At 47.8% G+C, this 26220-nt stretch overlaps 2 protein-coding genes across 2 annotated transcripts; one reads left to right on the top strand and one right to left on the bottom strand.

The window, feature by feature from the left end:
- Positions 1-199: 199 nt before the first annotated feature.
- Positions 200-16194, bottom strand: MACO1 (macoilin 1). Its single transcript, XM_042885009.1, has 11 exons — positions 16079-16194; positions 12801-12942; positions 11977-12103; positions 10140-10263; positions 8737-8915; positions 7409-7904; positions 5137-5295; positions 4775-4957; positions 3581-3701; positions 2242-2416; positions 200-1404 (listed from the first exon to the last, which is right to left on the bottom strand). The coding sequence occupies exons 1-11, from the start codon at positions 16156-16158 to the stop codon at positions 1202-1204; spliced, it is 1989 nt and encodes a 662-aa protein (XP_042740943.1). The 5' UTR covers positions 16159-16194; the 3' UTR covers positions 200-1201.
- A 2261-nt stretch (positions 16195-18455) lies between these two features.
- LOC122187517 (RH-like protein) lies at positions 18456-25661 on the top strand. Its single transcript, XM_042885084.1, has 10 exons — positions 18456-18757; positions 19253-19436; positions 19647-19797; positions 20148-20289; positions 20846-21003; positions 21258-21395; positions 21626-21756; positions 22409-22488; positions 23488-23561; positions 24819-25661. Exons 1-10 carry the CDS (start codon positions 18505-18507, stop codon positions 24843-24845), a joined length of 1338 nt encoding a protein of 445 aa, XP_042741018.1. The 5' UTR covers positions 18456-18504; the 3' UTR covers positions 24846-25661.
- Positions 25662-26220: the final 559 nt, after the last annotated feature.

Raw genomic sequence — 26220 nt, 5'->3', positions numbered from 1 at the left:
TTCAACCCCCACCCTCAAAATCATCTGCAGCCCTTTGGATGTCAGCAGTGCCAACGTTTCTTCTACCAACCTACAGCACACATTTTAACTCAAACCTTTCTGCAATTTCAAAAACTCCTTCAAAACCTCCTTGGCACAACGGCTGAGAAAAATATTCAGCTCTGTTTAAGTTTGCACACATGAGGTGATAGAAAAAAAGTAATAATAATAAAAAACCAGAACTGCAGCTTTTATTAGCCAGCTTTACAGTCTCTTGTATACAGTACATTGCACAGCTCTGCCTTCACAACGCTTCCTGGGTTAATATTGTGCCTTTTGTGATGCTGTATCATCAAGGCAAGTTACAGAACACTGCTGAGTTTATATCGAAATAAACAGAAGATGTAACCTTGGTTTATGATGAACATCCAAATTACCATGTACAATTTGCAGCAGACTCTGTAATGAGCTTGATATAAAGCTAGATGACAGCGAAGGGGGGAAAAATAGTTTAAACTATCAAGTTTCCTCTTGAAATGTCTTTTCCCAAGGCACTGTGAACAAGACTGTCAGCAGTTCTCAATGACCAGAGACACCAACGGGAGCATAAATATTTCACACAACAACCACGGTCGCATCCTCACCCATTTCCTCCTGCTTTCCCTTAAGCAACACCCCTGAATTTGGTTTGGTCCTTGGACGGGGGAATTAATTTCTCTTCCTCAACGCCTCCTATTTGTATTTAACACATCTATCAATCAAAGCTTTGTTGGATTATTTAACCCTTTCACTGTCAAAACAAAAGGTTTTTCCACACTATTTCTCAATGAATCTGATTGGCAAATTCAACTCGATTGTTGAAAAATAAAAACAACGGGAGAAGAAAGGGTTCAAAATCAAGCGAAGCCCTGTATTTTCAAGAGGAAACCATGCACAAGTACATAAGAAGGCAAAATTGGCTACTTGAAAACCAAGAATCGTTTTTAATGCATTGGCCAAGGAAAATAAATTGCAAAGTTCTGTGAGGTTTCTAAAAATTTACAAGAAAAACTGATGGGCAGTTCTAGTCGATCCAGATGGGTTTTTTGTTTGTTTTTTCTCCTGTTTTTAATGACAACAAATAACAGTCTCACACGATACAATTTCATCTTGGACTGCAAGAGACACTCCTGTGTGAAGCCTTCAGCACGGCGACGTCGCCGGGCAAAACCAGAGTTGGCATTCATTTCTTCATGGGCTGATAAACAGAGGCATTGGGATCGAGTCCAGAAGGGCTGGTCTCCACAAATTTGGAAGAGTAATGTGGGGAAACGGGGCTGAGCGTGCTGGTGGCTGCGGTGTAGGTGATGCTGGGCATTACTGCCATCACTTCGGCAATCTTCTGTTTGAGCTCCTTGATTTCCTGATCTTTCTGAATGATTTGCCCTGAAATGGCAAAGAGCGTCGCTGAGAAACAGCTGCACCTTCTCACCTTCCAGCTCTCCTGTGATGAGCAGCTGAAGCCAAACGCCACGAAGGGATTTGGCTTTTTGATCTGCTAACAGCAAAAGCAAAAGACAGAGGGTGCAGCTGCCCCTCTGTGTCAGATGCTTACAGCACCACGTCACACCATCACATCTTCTATTCCATTTTGCACTGTTTGGATCCACAGCTGCACGGTGCCAAAATGATTTTGATCCTGCACTGTCCCATTTGTCACAGCCACCCCATGGGGGGTCACTGAACACGTTATTCTCCTGATTTCCAAAGCTGTCCACACCATTTCTCTACACCCCCCCGCCTTCCACACCACCCCCACACTCACAGACTCATGATTTATGTAACAGCATAAAGAGCACAGAAAAAAAAAGATTCTCATTCTAAGAAAGCCTTCCTGCAAACGAACTCCTTCGAGGAAATTCCACAGCTACTAAACCAAGACTTTACTTCCTTTTGCTCCAGGGCTCCCAGCTAACAGACAGCCCGGCAGGTTAAACGCTGGCTCCAAGCTCCCCCTGGTGGCACTGCAACACGGACACCTCTCTGCTTACCGACAGGGGGACCTTTGGGTTTTTCCCCCCCCCCCCCCATTTCGGTCTACTTGCTTCAGATCGAGGGCCAGGGCCAACAGACAGCGCTGCTATCTTATCTTCTAGCTCTTTCAAAGAAGATCTCCAGCTTTGAGGAAACCATTTATAAAAACAGAGGAGATCCCAAGACGGCTTGGATGGGGGGGGACCCCAGGATTCCCCATCTCCAACCCTCCCCACCACTCTGTGTTACCTTGGGCGATCTCAAGCTGCCGTTTCGCATCTCCTAACGCCGAGAAAAGATCCAGCTTGATCCGTGTCTCTGCGCTCAGGCTGTTCTCTAAGTGCTGCGTTTTATCCTGCATGGCTGAAAGTGCTGACATCAACACCTCCGTATCCTTCTCGTTTTCCTTGTACTTCCTCAGTTCCTGTAGGAGCAATGAGGACAAATATTCCTGTAGGTTTCACGGATGAGCTGGACTGAGAAATCTTTCCCTTTCTTACAAGCACGCTACTGGGCCTGGTATTAATACAGTCAAATTAAAATGATGGTTAATTGAGGACGCTGTAGTATCACCTACAGTAATTACACATGACCATCACACAAGTGATTAAAGCCATACTGTACAAAGAGCAGCTACAGTGCAGGAGCAGGTCCCCAGAATGAACAGATTTGGAAGGGACCTCAAGGATCACGGAGCTCCAACCCCCCTGTGCCATGCAGGGCCACCAACCTCCACATTTAATACCAGCCCAGGCTGCCCAGGGCCCCATCCAACCTGGCCTTGAACACCTCCAGGGATGGACGGGGCATCACAGCCTCTCTGGGCAGCTGTTCCAGCACCTCACCACTCTCCCTGTGAAGAACTTCAGTCCCATTTCCCTGCTCCTCAGCTCCTTGCTGTCTGTGAGACCTTTCACCCATCCCTCCCAGCTGAGAGCTGCACAGAGCTCTTCTGCAAGCACAAAGAGCTAAGCTGTGGAATATGAAAGCAGCTAGAATGGGGACAAAGCCCTTACCAGGAAGTTTGAAGCTATACTAAATAAAGACTGACTGCATTGTAAGCTATTTCAGTTGTCTGATGGGAGGGACTTCTTCATCTTTGCGTGCTTTTCACATTTAACCAAACTGATGCAAACCCAGAAATGTAGAAAAGTGAAAAGGAGGGAGCAATTATTGCATGGAAGTCAGTCACCTTGTGGTTGGGAATGGCTATTTCGAGATGGTTGGGTTTTTTTATTGTTGTTGAATTCCTTACTTGCCAACATTTAAAACAACACAGACTGCCAACAAGGCCTCACACAGGACATAAGGTGTAGTGGAAGTTGTTTTCCTCACTCTATCCTGACCATTGGTGTGGGGAAAAGAAAATCAACCCAAATCATTTAAACACTGGAGTGGCGTGGAGCTGAGACCTGTAACCTTTCTCATCCCCATCTTCTTACAAACTCTGATGCAAGACATGCAAGAAACACATCTGTAGAGACCAATTCTTGGAGGTGTTCATTGCCTCTTGTGTAGATCCAGCGCTCTCACACCCTTTAGACTGCTTGCTGTGATGCTGCTTTAAGCCCTGGCGCTTTCTTGTTACCTGAACTTTCATTTCTAGTTCTCGTATCTGATCTTCTTTCAGCTTGATGTCAATGCTCAGCTTCTTGCACTCTGTCTCCAGCTCTCGGATGCGATTCCGTAAAGTTTCGGTACATTCTCCTCTGCAGAAAAAGCATTGAAAGAGAAGACAGTGAATAAAAGCAGGAGGCTGTGAGCCCGGGATTGCTTATTACATGACAAGTACTACCAGTATTGATGGATAAGAAAGGAAAGGTAACTTTGCTCTTTTCAGTAGGAAATTTTCCCTATGGCAACAATGAAAAACTCCACGGAGTTCCCCAGTTTTACACCTTGAGCATTGGGAAGTTGCCTGGAACGTTTATGAAGGATGGAGAACAGAAAAGCTGAAATAAAGCTTTTCAGACACTTGGATCACCGCCATCACTGTCACTTGCATCACATTTTCATGTTAAAAACCATTCCATCTTACACCTGCATGAATACTGAAATATCGCTGTGCTGAGCACTGGCAGTCAGTGGCTACAGCAGCAGATTTCTGAGGAGCAACATAAAGGCCATTTTGGCCAAGGTCACTGCATGAAACCTTGATGCAGAGCCCCCATGTGAAAGGGGAGATTCTGTTTTGAGAGGACTGACCCACACAGGGCACAACAGCTCTCTGCCAGCACAGCCACTGTACAGCTGATAACTCACAGAATCACAGAATGGCCGGGGTTGGAAGGGACCTTGAGGATGATGAAGCTCCAACCCCCTGCCACATGCAGGGCCACCAACCTCCACGTTTAATGCTAAACCAGGCTGCCCAGGGCCCCATCCAACCTGGCCTTGAACACCTCCAGGGATGGATGGGGCATCACAGCCTCTCTGGGCAGCTGTTCCAGCACCTCACCGCTCTCATAGCACAGAACTTCCCCCTGATGTGCCACCTCAATCTCCCCTCCCTCAACTTCAAACCATTTCCCCTCGTCCTACACGTATCAATCCTTTCCAAGAGTTGATTTCCCTCCTGTTTTAGGCTCCCTTTAGGTACTGCAGGCTGCACTGAGGTCACCCCACAGCCTTCTGTTCTCCATGCTGAACAAGCCCAGCTCCCTCAGCCTGTCTTCATAGGGGAGCTGCTGCAGCCCCCTGATCATCTTTGTAAACTCAGAGTGCATTCATCATCTGAGACATTTTCTGGAGCTGATATTCCTTCTGGGGCAGAACCACACACCTTGTAGCAGCAGCAAATGCAACAGCACGTGCAGCAGTCGCTTCTTCCAACTTCTTTCTCTTCTTTTCTTCCATTAATTGTTTTTCTACAAAGGCTCTTGCCTCTTGCTCTGCCTTTAGTTTCTTCTCCAGCTGGCTGATCATTTGCTTGTCTTTCTGTTTCATTTGTACAGCATTGTGCAATCTGGAAGAAATCAGGTATGGGGTTTAGCACAGGTTTTCACTTTCTACTGTCACAAGTCCCAGGTGAGTCTTGCTTTCTTGCAAGCACCTCATACTTTGTCAAGTCTTAACACAGCATTTCCCCCTCCAGCAAACTCCAGCCATCAGCATCCATCTCACACAGCTGTACAGAGCACCTACTTGTTCTGGAGCAGCTCGTTTTCCTGCCGGAGCTGCCCGATCTCAGACCGAATTCCCCGTTCTGTGTTGGTCAAAGAACTGATCTGGCTACGCAGCTCCTGCTCGATCTGCCTGCTTGCTTGCAGGTCAGCCTTTAACTTTTTAATGTCTTGTTCCAACCTAAGACAGACAATTTTAAAAGAGGGTGTTCAGTTTAAAAGACTGCACTTCCCCGTTACCCAAGGGTCCCAGTGCATCAGACGATCAGTTCAGACATGATGCCTCTCCTTGCTGTATCATCTGTTAGGTAACTCTACACACACAGCTCTACATACAGCTGTGCAAACCCTTCACAACCCCCAGGGGAATTCTGTTCCCCTCCACCACTGCAGCACTGTGCAACACCTGATGGAATCGCCTCCTTCCCTCCATGCAGAAATGAAACTGATAAGGCTGAGAAACCCCCAGGGCTGCCAGGTGACCACAAGAGCACATTTTTGCTTTTCTCACCTAATTCAGGCTGTGTCAGTGATGCTCTGCACCCCTGAATTCTCACGAAACACGGTTGGTTTTTTTCCTCCAAGCACAAAACGTACCTGCGTTCTGTTATCCATAGTCCAGGACTTGGTGAAGTTAGTTTCAATTCCTCCTGACCTGAGAGAATCTGCCATACACTTAATTGCAGCCTTAGCAAGTCATGCAAGCTTATTTGTTAATATATTTTCATCTCAAATGGGTTAAATAGAAACACCAGTTTGTAATGAGAGGCCCCCAGCTCAGCTTTGTGTTCCCCATGTTTGAAATTAATCTCTTAAGATAAAATAATGAATAAAAAATACATTGTATACGTATGCATAGGTAGAAGAAAAATCATAGTGGGCAAACAGTGACAGCACTAAGCAAATGAATGCTTCATGCTGAGGACAAGAAGTTACTTCAACACCTTGAGCTCCATCGTGACAATCCGACAGCAGGAAAATGTCCTCCCTGTACGAGTTAGGAAGCCAATAATCCATCACAGGGTAAGGACCAAATGTTTCCTGCCTGGTTTCTCTCATTAAGACAATCAGATCTGCCAAAATTAGTGGTAATTCATTAAAAAAAAGATCATTTTCCATTTAAAAAAATAAAGAAGCACACTTCTTGCATCCTCTGTCGTGAGCCTCGTGCTCATCTTCAGCCCCCAAATGTTCTGCTGTAAAAAAGCAAGTCTGAGCTCTTCTGTGCATGCAGAGCCAATGCCAATTTCTTTGTTTCTCATTACCAGAAACACAGCTATGCTTCTTTTTTTCTTCAGCACTGCTGCCTATCATTACTGCTCCCAGTAACAAAGCAGACGACTGAGCAGTCCCCTCCAAGATGGATCGTTTCCCTTACTGCCTTGGGAAGGCAAAGACAGCTCAGGCTGCTGCTTCCAGCTGTCCATCACCCACTGATGAACGCTGTGTCCCTTTGGTTACACTGCTCCATAATCACCTGGCTACAAAAACTGAAGTTCTACACGACCCAGAGTGCTTTGCTAAGAGAGCTGTTCTTTGTTTTGCCCTCGTTGCCCCTGCTGCCAACGTGAGCATGCAGCACTTCAGTTCTTCTATGGGTGCTGTGCCACTGCTAGCAGCTCCTCAGGGCGAACTTCAGGCGAGTGGACATCAAGATGTGACCTCTCCCATCTTTGCTGTCCTGTTCAAGTGCTGTGGCCTGCATTTAAACTGGTTGGTGAGCAGTAATGCAGCTCACAAGCACAGCAAGTTCGAGTGATTGCATCAAGGAGTCGTAGGGCATTATGCGTAATTGCATCTGTATTTGTGAATTGAAAGCAAAATCCAAATGTTTCAGAAGGAAAAAGAGACCCCACCACCAGATGAGAAACCAAAACCTGCCCAAGTACCACCGAGCCCCTCTGAATTCCCTGGGGATGGAAAAATCACCTGGGCATGCTTGCCAAGAATCCCCTGAGCTCTGCAATGAGCATTCTCCACATTTTCCTCGTGCCTTTCCTCCAATGACAGCCATCCAGAGCCTCGCAACACCCTGTGAGGTCGGTGAGGACCACATCCTGAGGGACACTGGAAGCTGTCTGCTGAACACCACGTGGCCACGGGAGGCAAAAGTTGGGAACAGACCCAGCAGGCTGCCTCACCCCACTGCCAGCCAGCTCTGTCCTCCCTACGAGACCACAGCTTACATCTCCCTCAGAAGACCAATTAAGAACCTAAAACCCAACAAAACCCCAACCACCCCCCAAAGCCTGGCGCCACGAGAGGCTCCTGCACTGCGTTCCAACGAAACTCACCTCACCAACGCATCTGGTTTGCTGAGCTGGTTATTGGGAATACAATTCTCCATTAAGTCCTTATGTGCACTGGGGCTCTTGCTCGGACACTTCTGCTTCTTCTCGTTCTTTGTGGCTGCTGAGGGGATGCTCCCGTTGGTCGCACTGTGACTGCGTGGGGAGGAGTTCACAACCCCACTGACGTTTTTGTAATTTTTGGATGAGGCAGTGCATGAGTCCTCCTTTAAGAGGTTTTCTGTACTTCCCACGAGATCGTTGTTCAATCTTTTACTATTGATATGGTTTTCCATATATTCAATTTCTTGTATTTTAGAGTCTACGGGTTGCAAAATGTTGTTATTTATTCCGAGATTGTGTTTCTTAGCATCCTTGTCCTTTTCTTTCCCTTTTTCTCTATATTCTAGCTCTGGCAACGTTGCAGATAATTTTTTATTGGCTGGAATGCCTCCATTGTGCTGCAAAAGTATCGAGGAATCCATCTCAGATAATCCTTTGGCTGCAATACCAAAATAAAGAAAAAAAGTAATTAGTTTGTTAAAAATCAATCAATATTATGACACGGAGAAAAACGGTGGTGTCTACAACCATCTCTTCTGCTGAAGGCAATCATTAAGAGTCTGCTTAGCAAAAATGAAACAAACCCAAACCCAAGAAGAAAAAAAATGGGTGGCCAGCAGGGAGGGGAGGTGATTGTGCCCCTCTGCTTGGATCTTGTGAGGCCCCATCTGCAGCGCTGCAGTCAGAGCTGGGTCCCCCAACATGAGAAAGACGTGGAGCTCTTGGAGGAGCCACTGAGATGATCAGAGGCTGGAGCACCTCTATGAGGAAAGGCTGGAGGAGCTGGGCTTGTTTAGCTCAGAGAAACAAAGGCTCTGGGGAGACTCCATTGTAGCCTTCCAGTACTTGAAGGGAACATATAAACAGGAGGGAGAACAGCTGTTTGTGAGGGTGGATGGTGATGGGAGAAGGGGGAATGGTTTTAAGCTGGGACAGGGGAGGTTTAGGTTGGATATTAGGAGGAAGTTTTTCACCCAGAGGGTGGTGAGGCACTGGAACAGGCTGCCCAAGGAGGCTGTGGATCCCCATCCCTGCAGGCATTCAAGGCCAGGCTGGATGTGGCTCTGGGCAGCCTGGGCTGCTGGTTGGCGACCTGCACACAGCAGGGGGTTGGAGCTGGATGAGCACTGTGCTCCTTTGCAACCCAGGCCATTCTAGGGTCAGACCAAACCAAACCAAAGGTTTCTTTCAGCCTCCTCTGGGATCACAAGGGATGAAAGCAGCAGGACCTTGAGGCGCTGGTGGAACACAGAGCAGGAGGAGCAGCTCACCTTCCTCTGCCTCCCTCTCCTGCCGCTGCAGCATCTGCTGCTCCGGGGGCAACGCTTGCTGCAGGAGCTGCATGTAGAACTCGTTCTCCTTCTGCACCTCTTTTTGTTTTCTTAAACGCATTTTGTAGCTGACGTAGCTTTTAAAGCCAAAGCCCAAACTGACGACAGGGTAACCAATGCTATGGGGGGGAAAAAAAAAAGAGCAACTTTATTATTCCAAATGTAAATGAATGAAGTGCAAAGCTGCGAGCGCATCTGAATTACAATTTTTCACACAGTGATCCACAGAACTTTTGTGCTGTGCTATGATAAGAATGGAGAGAGTTTGTTACCAAGCTACAGCTCGTTACAGACAGACTAATTGCAACATAAATGACTACAAGGATGCAATTGCATGGTGCATGGCAGTGCCAGCTGCTGGACAAGTGCAAGGTGCAACCGTGCATCTCTCCAGGAGGTAGCAGCCAACTGCAATCTGGTTTTGGTCCTGAGGGGCCGTGCAAACACCTGCATATAAAAATACATTGTCTTTGGCAAGCATCGTAACAAAGCACCACAACTCTGCATTTTGAACACAGCAGGTGTTCCTACACTGGGGAAAACTCCCATCTAAATGACTGCATGAACCATGGAAGTCTTCCCACTCTTTGCTCAGTAACAGCACTGCACGATCTGCATGATCTGCATTTCTAAGTACGCTTCCAGAATGCAAGAACCATTTGCATATGCATCTGCCAGTGCTCCTTTTGTGATGCTGAGCAAAGCCAGCTGTAGCTCCAGTTTGAAAACCCTGATGACAAGCTGAGATGTCTGCATCTAATTCAGCAATAGAAAGACTTTTCTTCACAGCTCCTGAACTGTTTCTGTAACCTGAGCAGAATTCTGTTCGTGTTTAAGGGGTTTATTTGCACAGCGTGGACGACAGAAATGAAAATGACAGATGCCAAATGAATGAGGGCTGTCCCATGGAGAAATGGACCGAATACTCTGGGAACCAAAGAGGACACACATTATCCCAGCAAAGCCTTGTGTACACTACAAACTTGTGGTAGAGAAGTGCACCTCTGGATGAGAAGCATTCTTCATCAGAGAAAATCGTCTTAATGGAATGCATGAATCATGAGTGAAAATATTTCTGTGACACTTTTGCCTTCCACTCGTTACAAAGGTACAGGATTTGTAAATGGATGACAAGAACTCCCACAGATATCACAAATACCTCCAGGACAACCACACTTGGGCAGGGTGTAACACAACGTTATGGACGGAATGCTTAAGGACAGCTGTGAGAGGGAGAATCAAACGGCCAAACCCTGAAGCAACATCCAAAGCCCCGGGTATCGACCCCTCTGGTTTAATAATAAGTGCTTAATAAGAAATGTTAATGAGCAAAGGGGACTTACCAGTGTGCTGCGAAGGGACGACAAAGGTCCACGTGGAAGTTCTTTAAATCTTTAAATCTAATTGCTGCTTCGATATAAACAAAAAGTATCCACAGTGATACTGTTGGTAGACACACACCCCTCTCTATGGAGGGGAGAGAGGGAAGGAGAGACAGGGGAAAAGAGAGAGAGAAACACCTCAGTACCATACGACAAGCAGCAGACATTCGACAGCCATTTTTAAAGGTTTCCAAAAGGCAGCGGGCAATTTTCAGACATTTATAAGTGGAACTGTAAGAGCTTGGGAGTTTTTTTGCTTGATAAAAGTATCTGGGATGTCTTTAAGGTGGTTCTGAACGCCTGCCTCCTTATCTTGTTTGATTGCTGTTACGAGGCACCGGCGGAAACCAGCAGAGGTGGAGCAAACTGCACAGCGCGGCACAGCGCCGTATTTAGACCAGGAATGCGAGGGGAAGGAGCTGCAGAAGATGAGCTCATGTTACAGCTGCCAACCTCGCAGCCAGAACTGCTTCCCCACCCCAAGTTCGGGATCTGCCAGGCCCAGCACTGAGCAGATGGGCCCCAGGAGCCGCTCGCGGCAGAGGAACGGAGGGCACAGCACGGATCCTTCCCTGCAGCAGCCAAGCAAAGCTCAGCTCAGCTCTCAACCCTCTTGCTCAATGGAAGCCACCGCTGCTGACTGTGTTACTGCTGCTGTAGAATCCCACAACTCAATCGCAGCTCCGTGCCCCAAACCTCATCAGGTTCCTGGCTACGCGCCGACGTCGACGTCTTGTGTGCTTATTTGGAAGCAGGTCTCCAGTTTGGAGCTGTGGGTGCTATTTTGAGGCCCTGATGTGATTTGCTTTGCTCTGTTTACTATGCTCTCTACTTTTGGTCTCTCTTGAACTGCTTGCTTCCATGCAAATTGGAAAGCTATGGTAAAATCCCTCTGCTACAAGAGATGTTCTGGGAGGTAATGCACTACCTAAAAAGATCAGCACTTTCTCCAAAAAAAAAAAAAGAAAAAGCAAATTCCCATCAACTTCAATAAGCATGAAAGAAAGATTAATTCCTAAGGCTGCAGGGAAGCAGAGCTAAACAGCTGAAGTTCAAGCTGGGTCCATCAGATGCTGCCTTTGCTCTGAGAACAGCTTGAGAGAACGCTTCGGCATCTTAACACAACCCTAAAAATAAACCCAGGTTTGGGGTTTTTTTTTTAACCTATTTTATATTGGGCAGCAACTGGTTCAGAGTCTTTTCCATGAACTCCCACGCTGTCATTATCCCCCATGACTAACTTGTCAGGGAGATGACTGCTTTCACCAGCAAGCTGAGAAGCAATCCATGCTATCCTGCAAGCTCCCATCATCTCACTGCAGGACTAACACAGAAACATTACCAGAGTCCCAAACACCAATGTCCTGGGGGACCAAAAGCTGCCTTTAAGCAAAGCAAGGTGTCTTCCTGAATTAAATATATGGGGGTATATGGTGATATCCCATTTAAACAGCACATTAGTTGAGCAGTGGGAAGGGCATCGTATTGTTTCAGAGCTCTTGCATTTGCTCAGGACCTGTTGAGCTGTGCAGGAGTGTTCTGAAGTCAGGAACTCCTGCTCACAGACCTTCAGTTCCAGCAGTTAATCATTAAGTGAAGATTAACCACAAGATGTACAAAGAGAGATGATATCGGGCGCACACAAGGATACCAAGGGCAACAGAAAGAACATTTCTTACCAGTGTAAAAAGTGCCTTAAAGCAAATCTGACAAATAGAAGAGGGGTTCTGCATGTGATCAAGAATTAATTAAGATACCTATTCGAATCAGTGTGTTTAATTAAAGAACAACGACCTACCTGTGTGCCAGACATACTGTACCCACACGTACGTGCTGGCAGCAAAGAACAGCCATTGTATTGGTATGAAGAGCAGACATATTATATTTGATGTGAATGCTACGCACACAAAAAATACTGAAAAAGCCTAAAAAGAAAGGAGGGAAAGAAGAGTGTTTCAGATTATTCAGCAAACATCACCAGTGAGTCCAGCATAGAAACGTGAGCGTGACTTGTAACCAGGGCAAAGAAAATGCTGCATGGTTTGGGCTGGGAGAGATCACTAAGATCATCCAGCACAAGCAAACAGAGCAGCCTGGCTGATGGCAGGACAGATCTGTCCGTTCATGAGCCAATGTACAGCCTGAGGATATCTGTGCCCCAGCCACCCCTCCTGCAAGTCCCCAAGCTGCTGCATTTACGCCTTGTTTTGTTTGAAGATGGCTGACACACAGTGCTGATGCAGTGCCATCATTAAGATTCGACTACAAATAAAAACCAGCAGCGTCACTGAACTCTCCCCAGGTGGTAAATGTTTAAACAGGCGAGGGCTTAAAGGAAGCTCTAATGGAGGGGGATCTAAACAAAACCCCTTATCTCAGGAATTCAAACGCTATCTGCCTGCAGGGAACTATTTGACAGCCATGTGTTCCGCTTCCACTTGCCACAGATTAAAGAGGCAACGTGAGAAGGAAGAGACTTGAGCACAAGTCACCTCACCACCTGGCAGCTCCTTTTGTGGAAGTGAGCATCAGTGCCACAAAATAAGCTGTGGAGCGTGGAAATTACCCTGCTGCCTCACAGGACTTCCCCACAGAGGGCCAGCAGCTCCGTGCTGTACTCACCAAGCCCTGGTATCTGAAGGAATCGTAAACGCTCCTGATGAAGAGCCAGAAGGGCCACAGATACTCAAACCTGAACTCCAGGACAAAGTCTGCTAGCAGTACCAGTGCCCACACCACCAGGAACTTCAGGTACAGGAAAGTACTGCAAAGGAAAAAGAAAAGCGATCTCAGTCAGCGTTTCCAATACAAAGACTGATTAAAAATAAGCAAACGATGGTACAAACTTATGAACTTCTTGCTTTTAATTAATTAAAAGGTCAGGAATAAAAACTGTCGGTAACTGCAATACAGGAGAGAAGATTTCATACACAATAATTAGACCACGGGTCGCCCTCCATTAAAATCAAGCCTTGTCCAACACAGCTGACTTACGTTCAGCTGCATTTATTGTTCCAGCAGCAATGAAGGCGTGCTGCTCTGCCCAGATGCTCGGCCTCAAGCTCCCCTTTGCTCTGCAATGGATTTGCACAAAGCAAAGCCTGGCAAACAGAGACGCTGCCACAGCTGCTGTGCTCCTCTCCTGCTCTGCTCTCCCCCATCCTCGGGGCTGAGATGTTTCTGCCTCCCCCTCCTCACACCGCAGATGTTCTCTCATTGTCTGCTGAGCACGGAACCCCATGGCCAAGACCTAAAGGTGCATCTGAAGCCTTTAACTGCAGCCACTGGGAAGGGTGTTTCGATGCCGAGCTGCCAAAGGGGTGCATTTAAACATATCTACGTTCAAATTCATACATAGGGAAAAAAAACACAACAACAACAAAGCAAAACACAAAAAGGGTGCATTTGCAGCACGCTGCAGCTGGCGGGGACCCTCGGGAGGAAGGCACACAGATCCCGACCACAAAGGCACGCTGACACCCCTCAAATGAGATTATGAGAATAAAACCGTGGCCCAAAGGCGGCAGCAGCCCTCCTTCCTCCCCCCGCTTTGTATCAGCCCTTCCTGGCGCTGCTTCTCCCTCTGGTGCCTCTATTGTCCCTCTGTGCCACGCGCTGATGCGCAGCCCAGAGCACAGCGTTGCTCTGTGACCCCACACCTGCAGTTCTGACACCCGCTGATGCCTAAAATCCGGGCAATCAGTTTTCTGACCCACGTGCAAAATGCTGGAGGAGGAGGATTCCTCTTTGGAGAGCAGCTTTACACCGAAAGAGGGGAACTGAGGTCAGATGTGAGCAGGAGCTCCTTTACTCAGAGGTCACACAGCAACAAATGGAATGGAGCAGTGGTGGGAAGGGTCCTCCTCTGCTGTGCCACCAGCGGGACTCGATGGAGAGCACACAAACATCATCAGCAGCACAAGAGTGGGGTGTGAAATACGTCAAGGATGAGGAGCGGGAGCCCAGCAGCAACAAGTCAACTTCAATTGCTTCGACAACAACAAGCTGCCATGAACGCATCAACCAACAGCCCAAGTCCTAAGGACGTGCAGCGCCAAAGACAAAAGATGCTAACTGCAAAACGATGGCAACAGAGAGCTGAAAAGGCATAAAGCAAAGTTCTGAATGCAAACTGTGGAGACCTTCTGAGCCCCACTCACCAAGCCTTGGGTGGCTTTGGAGACCTGCACTGTTATAAGGATCACAACACAGGTTGTGTTTTGCACAGGTAACACCTGTAGGGAGCTCAATTCATTGTGCTTTGCACATAATATCAGCTTGGGATTCTGCAGGACAGGAAACGATGGCACCCAAAATGCAAAAAGCAGCTTCAGGGATGGGGAGGGCAGGTGCTGCATGTTTGCTGGGGAAGGTTGGCTGCATGAAGGGCAGCTGCTCCCAAACTCTTCAGCACTGCAACTCGCAGCCGCATTCACCCCTCTGTGGGCGCACTGAAGGATTGGCACAAGGGTGGGAAGAGTGGTCTTCAATTAAAAAGCAAACACAAATCCTGCAAAGATTCAAGTGTGCTCATCAAGCTGTTTGCTCAGCCTAGCTGCTCTGTTTGTATCACTGCGGTGCTGCCTCCTGATAACTGTATTTACTGGGTTTGTGTAAGCTGATGGCAGCAATTAAGATAAGTTGAGTAAATAGCTACAGTAACCAGAGTAATTTTAATGATTTGGAATTCTATCGTTATAGAGACGCTGCCTGTATGTAAATCATGGACAGAAAGTGAGGAAAAAAAGCAAAACAGAAGAAAAAAAAAAAGAGAATAAACAAGGAATAAAGAAATCCAGGAGGGAAATGCCCCCAGCCCCATTTCCAGCCTGCAGACCAGCTCCTCTTCCTGCAGAACAACACCTCAAAGCCACCCCGTGCTTCTGCTCATCAAAGCCCCACCTGTAACAAAGGCTGAAAATCCCATTTCTGATACAAAACATTCCAGGAGAAGCTCCTGCAAGAGCCTGGCATCTCCAACAGATCTCCACGCAGCAGCTCTGCATGCTGCCCCAACCACACTCACTCTGTGCTGCTCCACACCTTTCCCAGCTCTCCCTTTTCTCTCCCCCTCCCCACCCTGTGCCATGGGCAGCACGCGATTCCCACTGCTGACACTCAAACTGTTCCACTAAGACAAATCACCCCGCATAACAACTTCCAAGCAATCGCCATAACGATCCGAGCGCTGCTTTCTCAACGCCGGGAGCCAAAAACAAGATGCTCCCTTCTCCCGAGCAGGGATCCACGAGGAGCAGAGCAGCACATCCCAACACCTGTCACAGCCACAGCCGCCCATCCTCCTGCACAGCAAACACCTGCAGTGCACAAGGTTTCCACTCAGAGCACAGCCAAACCTCTGCCGGGCTGGAAGCAGAAACGGGACAACTTCCACAAGTCAGTTTGTATAGACGTTAGACCTCCGGTAAGGTTGGAGAAGGGCCATGCAGAGCACGCAGCCCAACCACTGCACTGTGACCGCTCTGACCGCGTCCCTCAGTTCCAAATCCGCTCCTTTCCAACCCCCCCACGGCCGGTGACCTCCCCCCCCCCCCCCACCAGCCCTACCGGCTCACCGCCGCTCCTTCCGAGCGCTGATTTCCCCCCGTTCATCACCGCACCGCCCGCACTGCCGTCACCTTTCCCCCCCACCGCCGTTACCTGCGCTCAGCCGGACCCCTCACCGCGCCCTCCTTTCCGAGCCCCGCCTCGCCTCACCTCGCCCGCCGGCTCTCCCCGCTCCCCACGTGTGGTCCGGCTGCGGGGCGGCGGTCGCCATGTCGCTCGGCCCGCTGTCAGGGCGGGGGCGGGGCGCGGCCGGGCCGGGGAGCCGCGGAGCTCCCGGCGTTACCCCCCCCCCCCACTCCTCCTTTCCCTCCCCTCCCCCGGCCGTTCGCTACCTGCCGTAGATGCCCTCGGCGATGCGGTTCCGCTTGAGCGGCCGCCGCAGCTTACTGCAGTCCGCGCTCCGCCGCTTCATCCTCCCGCCGCCTCCCGGCCCCGCGCCGCCCCGCTCACGGCAGCACCATGCGGCCCTCGGGTTCCTCGCGCTGCGCGGCTGCCGTCGTTTTTCTTTTTGTTTTTTTTTTTTGGTGTTTTTTTTTTTTTTTTTTTTCCCCCCCTCCCCTCTTTTTTTTTTTTTTTTTTTCTTTTTCTTTTTTTTTTTTTTTTTTAATAACCCCGGGAAACAAAGAAATAAAAATAATTCCTGGTCGGTCCCTCCCCGCCGCGTCCCCCCGCGCAGCCGCCGCGCAACGACCTGCCCTCCCCGCTGCTGTCCAATCGAACGGTGGTGACGCAAGAATGACGGCTCTCTCGACCAATCGACGGCGGAAAAAGGCAGACGAACGGCCAAGGAGGCCTATGAGAATGCTGTACGGTTGGTCCCGCCCCGCGTCATCGAACGGCCTGCCCACGCGCTTGATTGACGGCCACGAGAGCCCATCGCAGAACAGGGATTGTGAATTGACGGCCCTTCAACCAATCGCTAAGCAGTTCTTGCTCTCCTCCCGCCTACTGTCCGTCTGCGATGGTTCCCGTCCCGTGCTGTGATTGACAGCAAGGCTGCCCAATGGGAGAGAGGAGGAAAACTCAAAGGACAGCTCAGCTATCCATTCGGAAGCGGAAAAAGGAGGGCTTAATTTCCTCTGTCACCGTAACTCTAAAGGGCCGCCCCTCATGCTTGATTGACAACCTCGCTGACAAATCACTATCGTAATCCTCGGGGTGCGCTGTTCTTCCGCAACAACGCAGCCTTGTCCCGACGCCTCACAGGATTTCGGGAAGAGACGGGAGAAAAAAAAAAACCGAAAAGCAAACAGCGGAGCGACTGCAGCAAAGAAACACATTCAGGGGAGTGGCAGGAGAGCGGCCCAATGGCGGCGCAGGAAGGGGCGGGGCAACGCGGCCGTCCTGTCTCCGATCGGTCCAAAGACGGACGGTGTTTGGAGATGGACCAATCAGAGCCCAGGAAAGCTGCTAGCTTTCGGCCAATGGGAAACCCGTCCCTAAGGCAGGGCCTGTGGGTGGGTGGGGGTGCTCAGCCAATGGGAAGCAGAGGTGGAGCGGAACTTCCGTTGTCTCCGCCCTTTCCGGTTAGGCCTGCCTTGTCACCGGCGGCCCCGCCCGCAGTTCGTGCTGTAGCCGCGCGGGGCTGCGTAGCAAAGCGGAGTGCGAGCGGGGCTTCGAACCGCGCCTGGCTTCTTTCCCTCTGCAGGGGCCGCGTGCGGGCCCTAAGCGTTCGGACTGTGATGGATGGGCCCGGGCTGAGGAGCGCGTTAAAGCCTGTTCGGTTAATGGGGGAATTTGAGGCAAAAAGCCCAGAATCAGCATTTACAGCGGGACAGGAGGATCCCGGGGGTGTCCTGTGCAAAAAGGCATGGGCGACGTTACAGCCTTCGGCATGCGTTCCGTCAGAGTGTTCGTGCTGCCAGGAGACTTGGTCACAAATGTCAAAAAAGAAAGAAAGAAAGAAAGAAAAAAGGGTGATTTTGCTTATTTAACTCATGCAGAATGGTGGCTGTAGTTGTGAATCCTCAGTGTGGTTCCCAGGTGGTTGTACTGCAGATGGGAGATGGAGCACAGGCAGTCACTGTGTCCACCAGCTCTGTTTGCACCTTATAGGTGTTCCAAAGCAGCTCAACTGACGTTGAGCAACATCTGAGTTTCGCAACACGGTCACCAAATCCCCCCCAAAAAGGAGCTGGAAGCAGATCTTCCACAGGACATAACAGCTTCTGCCATGTAGCCCTGCTTGTGTGCCCCAAATGTTCGCTTTGGTGGCTGCTTATTTAAAGAAAAAACATGTGCCAACCCAAAGGCTGAGAACCCACAAGTTGGGTGCCTCATAGCCACGGTGTGGCAATGGAAGGTGATGCGTTTCTGAATGCAGGTCAGGTCTGGAAGCGATCAGGTTGGTTCTCAGTTAAAAGGCTGCGGTGTGTCTGGGGTTACCCAGCGGGATGTGGGTGTTGTGTTGGAGCCTAATGCAGCTGAAAACACAACCGGAATCTCAGCTGGGCATTTCCTGAGGTAGTGGTGGAGGGGCTCGGGTCTGGATTACAGTCTGGATTACAAGCAATATAAAGGAATAATGATATTGCGTGAGCTTCAGCATCCCACTGCTGTGAGTCTGCATGTCTGCATGCTTTTCTTGCCATTCAGCTGATACGTGAGGAGCCAAGCAGCTGGAGCACCGTGGGGATGGCATCCTGCAGAATTACATCGACCATTTGGTATGATTCTGTTTGTGGGTACTTCTGAGTTTAGTCCATGTCAGCTAAGCTTGGGCTCCTGACGTGCACCAGATAAGGAACATTCGTTGCCGATGCCTCTCGGGTTTTTTATCTCTCTTTTATTCCCCCTCCCCCTCCTTAACTGTTGGTTTGAGGTGACACAAACATTGTTTATAGAAGAAGTATTAAGGTGTTTGTGCCTAAGTATCATCTGGTGCACAATGCCTTCTACTTACCTCAGCTTCCGATGCAGCGTGCCGTGGCTGATCCTTTCTCTGGAAGCTGTCTTCATCGTCCTCATTTATTTTCTGTTCTCAGACCAGTATGCATTGCTTTACTACACAGGTAAGACTGCTCACCTTGCCATGAAAGGAAGGATTTTTATTTTGCATTGCAGTAGAGTTGGGATGGATGGTTTTGTGTACTGGTGAGTGAGAAGGAGAACGTTTGTGCTGCCCTTCTGCTGCCCTGCTTGTATTCTTCATCATTATTTATGTGAAAGCAAAGGCAGTCCACAAAGTCATACATGATAGAAATTGCATTGCTCATCTGTTTTCTGCTGTCTCCACGTGTATAAGTGGAAACTTCTGAGGACAGGCAGCACTCCGAGTGCAGAGCTCTGGTGAGGTCTCAGCACATGAAACAACTGTAAAACTGAATTTGAGTACGGTATCGTCTTTCTGTTTCCTTATGGAAGAGAGAGCAAGCTCTGGGTTTCTTTAAAACTAGTTCATAATGGTGCCCAGTGTTTAATAGAAAGATTTCTTAGTTAATTGTCATTTTTTAAAACCAGTCTGCTTGAATCACTTCACTGCTCTTCTGCTCTTTTCTGTCACGCAGATTTGCAGGATGTCAGCCACATGCTCATTTTTGGATTTGGCTTTTTCCTGACGTTTCTGAAACGATACGGGTTCAGCAGTGTGGGATTCAACCTCCTGATCATCGTGCTTGGTGTCCAGTGCTCCATTCTGATGGAAAATGTATCAGTTTTCCCGACAGAAAGAACAGTGGAAGATGTGTTCAGGTAATTAGTTCTTGTTAGAATTGGAATCACTGGAGCTGCTGGTGGCTTTTATTCTGGTGTAATGCCTGGCTGCAGTGAATCAGCATGGTCGTTGCAGACTTTTTGGAGGGTTAAATGCATTTTGCTGTCAGTTGTTCTTTCTTCTTTGCCTGAATATGGTCCTGACACGGAATTGTATTTTGTTTTCTTCTTTCCTTCCTTTCATTACAGAATAACGGGAGCTGCTATGAGCGTGGTTGCTGTGGTCATCTCCATTGGAGCTGTTCTTGGGAAGATCAATCCCATGCAGTCCATCGTGATGACAGTTGTGGAGATAATAGTTTTCCGTATGAGCAGATGGATCAACATGCACGTCCTGAAGGTACAGCAGTATCATTTCCAGAAACAGGAGGGAAAGTTTCACAGAGCCTCTGGAAACATTGCTGTTTCCACTGACTGATACACGAGCACACTGTGCACAGCAGAGGCAGAGCTGCGTTTAACACACAGTGTAAATGTGCTCCGAGCTCTTTGTGGATGAACTGTGTGGTTATGAGCTACAGTGAGCTCAGATAAATTAACATGGCATTAAAAACCCACGCTTCAGTTATAAACCAAGTGACTGTTTTGACAAATTCTACACAGGGAGGTTGCATGAGTGAATTATATCAGCATCTGTGTCAAAGTTTCCTGTGGCACATGATTGGTTACAAATATACTCTACTGATGCAGGTTTCATACCATGTATGCATGATGCACGTTCACCTGTTTGGGGCATACTTTGGTCTGGCTGTCTCCTCACGTTTCCCTGAGCCATCACTAAGGGCTGAGAAGAATGGAAGTACTTCAAAATCGGACTTACTGTCAATGTTGGGTGAGGCATTTGGTTTAATGCTGGGAGAAGAGATTGCAGTGAGAGCAGGAGGAAAGCATAAGTGCAGGTTCACTGCTGCCCTCTCTCAATTAATCCCTCTCTCTTTGGGGCTTGTGTGGACGTTTTGGTCAGGGATCCATGCGCTGAGGTTATGACTTGTATTTCAGTAGTGCTTAGAGTCCCTATCTGGGGCTGAAATGCTGTTTGCTCCATCAAGGTGCTGCACAGTGATATGGAAATGCAGTCCCTGCCTAATGCTGTGAGTGTAAGATAAAAACCTGCTGAAAGGTGGGGAACAGGATACAGGCAGGCCTGTGATCTGCTGTCCGTATGACACTGCAGTGCTGTGTGCAGTACCACGTTTCTGGGGAAGATGTTGGGACAGCAGGCAGCTCTCAGGCTGTCTGCACTGCAGAGGACAGGAATCACTCTTTGGTCACAAAGAGGAAGTTGAAATGAATGCAGAAATGTGGGTTGGAAGCATCCAGAGACAGCCTATGGTAGATATACTGTGTTTGAGAGCAGGTAATAACAATTGCTTGTCTTTGTCTCCAAGGCACTCTCTTTCTGTGGGTGTTCTGGCCAAGCTTCAATTCTGTACTGGCTTCAGAAAAGAATAAATTGATCTTTAACACCTACTTAGCACTTGCAGTGAGTGCTGTGACTGCCTTTGCGTTGTCTGGTCTGATCACAAAGGATGGAAAATTCAGGATGGTAAGACATGAGGGAAAATCACGGTATGGAAAAACTTGTTCTGTTACTCTCAGTAATACGTTGCAGGGTAAAATAGCTATTCAATAAAAGCAAATCTGAGTTTTCAGCATGGCAGTTATCATTAGGCTGCCAAGCAGAAGTTAGAAATGGTGTTCTCTGATGGTAGCTTACAGTATGCAGAAGCCCACATCCCCTAATGTGCTGTTATACAACAAGCAATGACTGAATTTTCTCTTTGCTACTTTGTTTTACAGACTCATATCCACAGTGCAGCGCTGGCTGGTGGGGTTGCTATTGGTTATGCAGCAGACATTATCGAGTATCCCTGGATTGCAATGATTTTGGGTCTCCTTGCTGGTGTGATAAGCACGCTAGGATCTTTCTGTTTACAGGTAACACCCAAAGCCTGAAATTCCTTTCTGTAGAAGTTCTGTAAACTTATTTTCCAGTGTGACATACCTCAAGGTAAACCTCTTTTTTGAGAAGATTAAACCTGAAGTCTTGACCAAGGTGTGGGATTGCAAGTTAAGAGTCCAAAGTTAATTTCCCAACTCTAAGATAGACAGTGTCCAGTTATCAGCTTGTGTTCTTGTGTATCACTTAATGTTTTCCCTCTTCCCAGGGTTGCTTGAACCCTACTCTCAAGATTCATGATGCATCTGGGGTTCATTTCACGTTTGGTTTGCCTGCTGTGTTTGGAGCTCTTGCCCGAGTTCTTTTCTGTGTGCTGGAAATCCAGACTAAATCACCAAGGTACATAAATGTTTGCCCTTAGGTGTAATAAGTTTATCTGATCGTTACTGGAGGGTGTCCTGAGTGGAATTCTCATAAATACAGAAGGCTTGCAAGCCTTCACAGATAAATCATGTTAGGTTTCAGTCCTGAATTTGGTCCTTTATCTTCAGAGCAGTGTGCAGAGGAGATGAAGGCTGGGAAAATGCCTCCTTCCCAGGTGTTTTGGGAAAGCTTTGTATACTATTACAGCAAGGGAGGGAAAAAAAGATGAATTTTATCCCAAAGTCTTTAACATACAGGCAAGGGCTAACACCAGTCTGGACCCCCAACTGGAAATATGCTTGGGGAAACACCACACAAAGGGCTCACTGAAGGGTGGTTCTCCATAGGATTTCATGGATCATATCAAGCCCATGTTGTATCACAGAAGTTCTCTGGTTCTCTCAGCTTGCACAGGAATGAATCACAGTGCAACATAACCTGGTTGTAGGCTTCTGCTCAGCTCTCTTAAAACATCCAACTGCAGCTGCATGAAGGGTTGAAAACAGTGATTGTAATGTGAGGTTTTGACAGGAGGTCCATGCACAGGGACCACTTGGGGCAGACACATCCACAGGCTGAACGTTAGAGCCAGCAATTGTCAAAGGGGAAACACTTGTTTTGCTTTCAGCATTGGCCACGAGGTCGCAATGAGCATCGGTGCCTTCTGCTTCACCATCAGTGCTGCCCTGATAACGGGTCTGATTACAGGTAAGCAGGAAAACCACGTTTCAGTAACATCTTCCACATTTTCCTTTGGGGCAGGGGCTGTGTTTTCCCATTGCAGCTGTTGTGTGTCAGTGTCCTTTGCAAAAAGACACCGGTGTAACAGGTGCTTATGTGTGCTGCTGTGGATAGGGATTTATGTAGGAGAAACAGTTGGAAGCATGAGCACCCAGAACTCTTCCTGGATAGGCTCTGAAGAAGAGATGTAGTCAACATAACCTACCTGCAACATTTTTTCTTTGGTGAAATGTATTTTGCAGACGTTTAACAGCTGCCTTCAGATTACAGACATGAGATGTGTGAGGATGAAAGTACATTTATGTTTTGGTGTTGTCTTGGTGACAGGAAAATGCTACCTGGAGCTTCTCATTTTTTAGGCCAGTTGCTGCAAATCTGCAGACTTCCACTCACGTCAGCAGCTTGCAGGAGGCAGACCCAGCTCCTTTGGTTGCTGGGTTTGGGATCATCAAGGCTCACGTGCTCCTCACATGACATACTGTTGGTTTTATGGCAGCTGCAGTTGTTCTAAAGCTGCTAATTCTGGTTTGAGGTGGAAGCTGCTGTAAAATATACTCTGAAACGATATTATAAAATGCTTTAATCGATTGCAATTTTGCATTAGCTCAAGGGTAGGTAAGAGCTAATGAGTTCTTTAAAAAACAATCAACTAAAATAATCATTCAGTGGTTCCACGTACTGAGAACCCAAACTAACAGTGCTGCTAAGCCTGTCTGCTTTCATGTGAGAAGTTAAAGACTTTCCATGTATCCTTAGAATCTGGGAGGCTGTTTAATGGGTTTTTACCTATAAGCTTCTCCGTACTTAAGGTCAACTTGAGTCACAGGGCTCTGCTGAAGTGTTCTGTCCTGATGTTGTGTTTTAGTCTGTGTTCCATTTGGATGTGTGTTACCAAGAAGTTACACAGCCTTCCCCTTTCCATGACATGTGTAGAGGTATATCCAATGTATGTGTTTTTACAACCAGGTTTAATCCTAAACCTCAAACTGTTGAAGCCCATCCCTGTCTCCAAGTATTTTGAAGACCAGGTGTACTGGGAGGTAAGTTTCCTTTCAGTGTAAGGTTAACCACGTGGCAGTGCACACAGCAGCCATTTCAGGGTACATTTCAATGCCCCGTTTGTTCAGCTGTCTGAAGCCTGAGTAAAATAGAAATGTTCTTCAGATAGCATTCCTGGTGGTGGGCGCGTGGCTAAAGCTGTGATCTCTGTTGTGACACACAACATCCGTGCTCAGACATCCTGTGCTTCATAGACGGTCCCTTGGAATCATAGAATCAGAGAATCACCAGGGTTGGAAAAGACCTCAAAGCTCACCCAGTCCAACCGTTCACCTATTCCCAATAGCTCCCACTAAACCATGTCCCTCAACACAACATCCAGCCTTTCCTTGAACACCCCCAGGCTCGGTGACTCCACCACCTCCCTGGGCAGTCCATTCCAGTGCCTGACCACCCTTTCTGAAAAGTAATACTTCCTCATGTCCAGCCTGAATCTCCCCTGCCGTAGCTTGAAACCATTCCCCCTGGTCCTATCACTGATGACACGAGAGAAGAGGCCGACCCCCCAGCTCACTACAACCTCCCTTCAGGAAGTTATAGAGAGCAATAAGGTCTCCCCTGAGCCTCCTCTTCTCCAGGCTGAACATTCCCAGCTCCTTCAGCCTCTCCTCATATGGCCTGTGTTCCAGAGCCCTCACCAGCTTTGTTGCCCTCCTTTGAACACGTTCCAGGGCCTCAATATCTTTCTTGCAGTGAGGGGCCCAATACTGGACATAGTACTCGAGGTGCAGCCTCACTAGTGCTGAATATAGGGGAACAATCACTTCTCTGCTCCTGCTTGCAACGCTGTTTCTGATGCAAGCCAGGATGCCATTGGCCTTCCCGGCCACCTGAGCACACTGTGGGCTCATGTTCAGCCCAGCATCCATCCATAACCCCAGGTCCATTTCCTCTACGCAGTCCTCCAGCCACACCGCCCCAAGCCTGTAGCATCGCCTGGGGTTGTTGTAGGTGAAGTGCAGGACCCAGCATTTGGCCTTGTTGAACCTCATCCCATTAATGGATGTCAAAGAGGATTTTTACCAGGCAGTTCTGTGGATGGAAGGTTCTTTCTATGAAAACTCCTGGCCTTCACTGGGCGTTGAGTGCATGAACACAGAGCTTGTGCACATTTAGGTGCTGAGTGTGATCCTCTAAGAACCAGGGAATTTGGAATAAGGTTCTGCATCGCCTCCTCCATGTGTTGATTTGATGTTGATTGATAAAACGTTCTGATACAAGAATGTCTGTATTCACAGTTTCCTCATCTGGCTGTTGGATTTTGAATGGATGAACCTCAATGGAAAACTTGACCAAGATCCGTATTTGTCATTAGAGAAAATGAGTAGCTATGATGAAACAGCACTTAATTATTAGCACACTTACAAAAGCCTTCCCAATGGACACATGAAGAATCTGCAACAAAACGTTCATTATTTCTGAACAATCAGCACATATATTCACAGATGGAGAATTACAACATGTTTTCTTTTCTGTTTTGATCATTTTACCTTAAATATTTTTGTGGGACGTGTACAGAAAGATGCTGTCGTGGCTTATCCATTAAAATGCTTGAAGCTTTTAAAGCTGTATTTAGTTCTGAAGTTTAAAAGTCCCAATCTGTGCAGCACGCATTTATTCTGATCTAGTGAAGTGCTGAAGTTCCTGTTTGTAAGTTCAATAAGTTCTGCTGAAGGCCCTGTTTTGATGGCTGAGCCAGAACTCCACACTGTGCCAGGCTGAAATCGTGTCACCAGATAAATCTGCTCGTGGCTCAGCCAAGATTTGGAAGATCTGATGGCAAGAAATGACGAGCAGAACTTGGGTTTGTGCTGGGGGGTGGCCAGCCTGGAAGATCTGGAAACGATTCCTTAAACACTGCCAGCTAAAGGCCTTACCTTGATTTGAATGAATGGAAGGAGATATTGCTTGTAGAGTGCTCCTACCTGCAGGGCTCTGTGCACAAGGCACGGCCTGCTCAGTCAGGGGATGCAGTGCAGCCGTGTTTGTAAGTGCATGGTGCTCCTCAGCTTTTTCTTCATTTCAAAATAGTTGACGTTTTTTCCTTTAACTGCTTACATAATTAAAGAAGTGGAACCTTGGCTGTTTTTATTTACTCATCACACTTGCTTAAAAATGAAGGAATGAGGCAAACTGTAACACTGAAAACAAGAGGGGGAGTATTTGGTGCTCGCTGCAATGTCTGCTGACATCTAATTTGTTCATTAGGGAATAAACAAAGCAGTTCTGCAATTAAAGGAAGCTGAGACAGAGGTCCAGGTAACTTGTAGAGGAAGTGTCACTGTTTCTTATTTCACAAAACAGCCAGCCATCTACTTATTTATCAGCTGCATGCAGCTTTTACCAGCTGACAGTTCATTCAGCACAGCTGCCTACACCTTTATATGCCTCCTTATCACACATTTAGCACATCACTGCCCTGGCAGTACTGTAATCCAGGCTGAACTTGTGACCTTCAGTTCCTCACATTCCAGCACCCACTGAACATAAAGACACAAAGACTTCTTCCGTGCTTCTGCTGTCTTCCAGCAGGAGTGGTGGTAAGGAATAGTGTTTCATTCCTCTGTTTCTCTCACATCTCTTTGCTCCCTGATTTCTTGAGCAAGTAACCAAGCTGTGTGTAGAGGATGGGGCAAAACA

This window comes from Lagopus leucura, unplaced genomic scaffold (assembly GCF_019238085.1).
Source record: "Lagopus leucura isolate 7727_CA_CO unplaced genomic scaffold, USGS_WTPT01 Super-Scaffold_100048, whole genome shotgun sequence".
In the NCBI taxonomy this organism is placed as follows: Eukaryota; Metazoa; Chordata; class Aves; order Galliformes; family Phasianidae; genus Lagopus; species Lagopus leucura.
This window is presented reverse-complemented; position numbering and strand designations above follow the sequence as displayed.

What these genes read in the sequence shown, in the direction of transcription:
- MACO1 (XM_042885009.1), bottom strand. Translation starts at nt 16,158, where the DNA reads ATGAAGCGGCGGAGCGCGGACTGCAGTAAGCTGCGGCGGCCGCTCAAG. An exon ending in ACAGTATGTCTGGCACACAG is followed by an intron (nt 10,264 to 11,976) that starts GTAGGTCGTTGT and finishes TCCCCTCCATAG; the next exon opens with AGAGGGGTGTGTGTCTACCA. An exon ending in CGTCCCTTCGCAGCACACTG is followed by an intron (nt 8,916 to 10,139) that starts GTAAGTCCCCTT and finishes TCCCCCCCATAG; the next exon opens with CATTGGTTACCCTGTCGTCA.
- LOC122187517 (XM_042885084.1), top strand. Translation starts at nt 18,505, where the DNA reads ATGCCTCTCGGGTTTTTTATCTCTCTTTTATTCCCCCTCCCCCTCCTT. An exon ending in GATAACGGGTCTGATTACAG is followed by an intron (nt 22,489 to 23,487) that starts GTAAGCAGGAAA and finishes TTTTACAACCAG; the next exon opens with GTTTAATCCTAAACCTCAAA. An exon ending in AAGACCAGGTGTACTGGGAG is followed by an intron (nt 23,562 to 24,818) that starts GTAAGTTTCCTT and finishes CTGTATTCACAG; the next exon opens with TTTCCTCATCTGGCTGTTGG.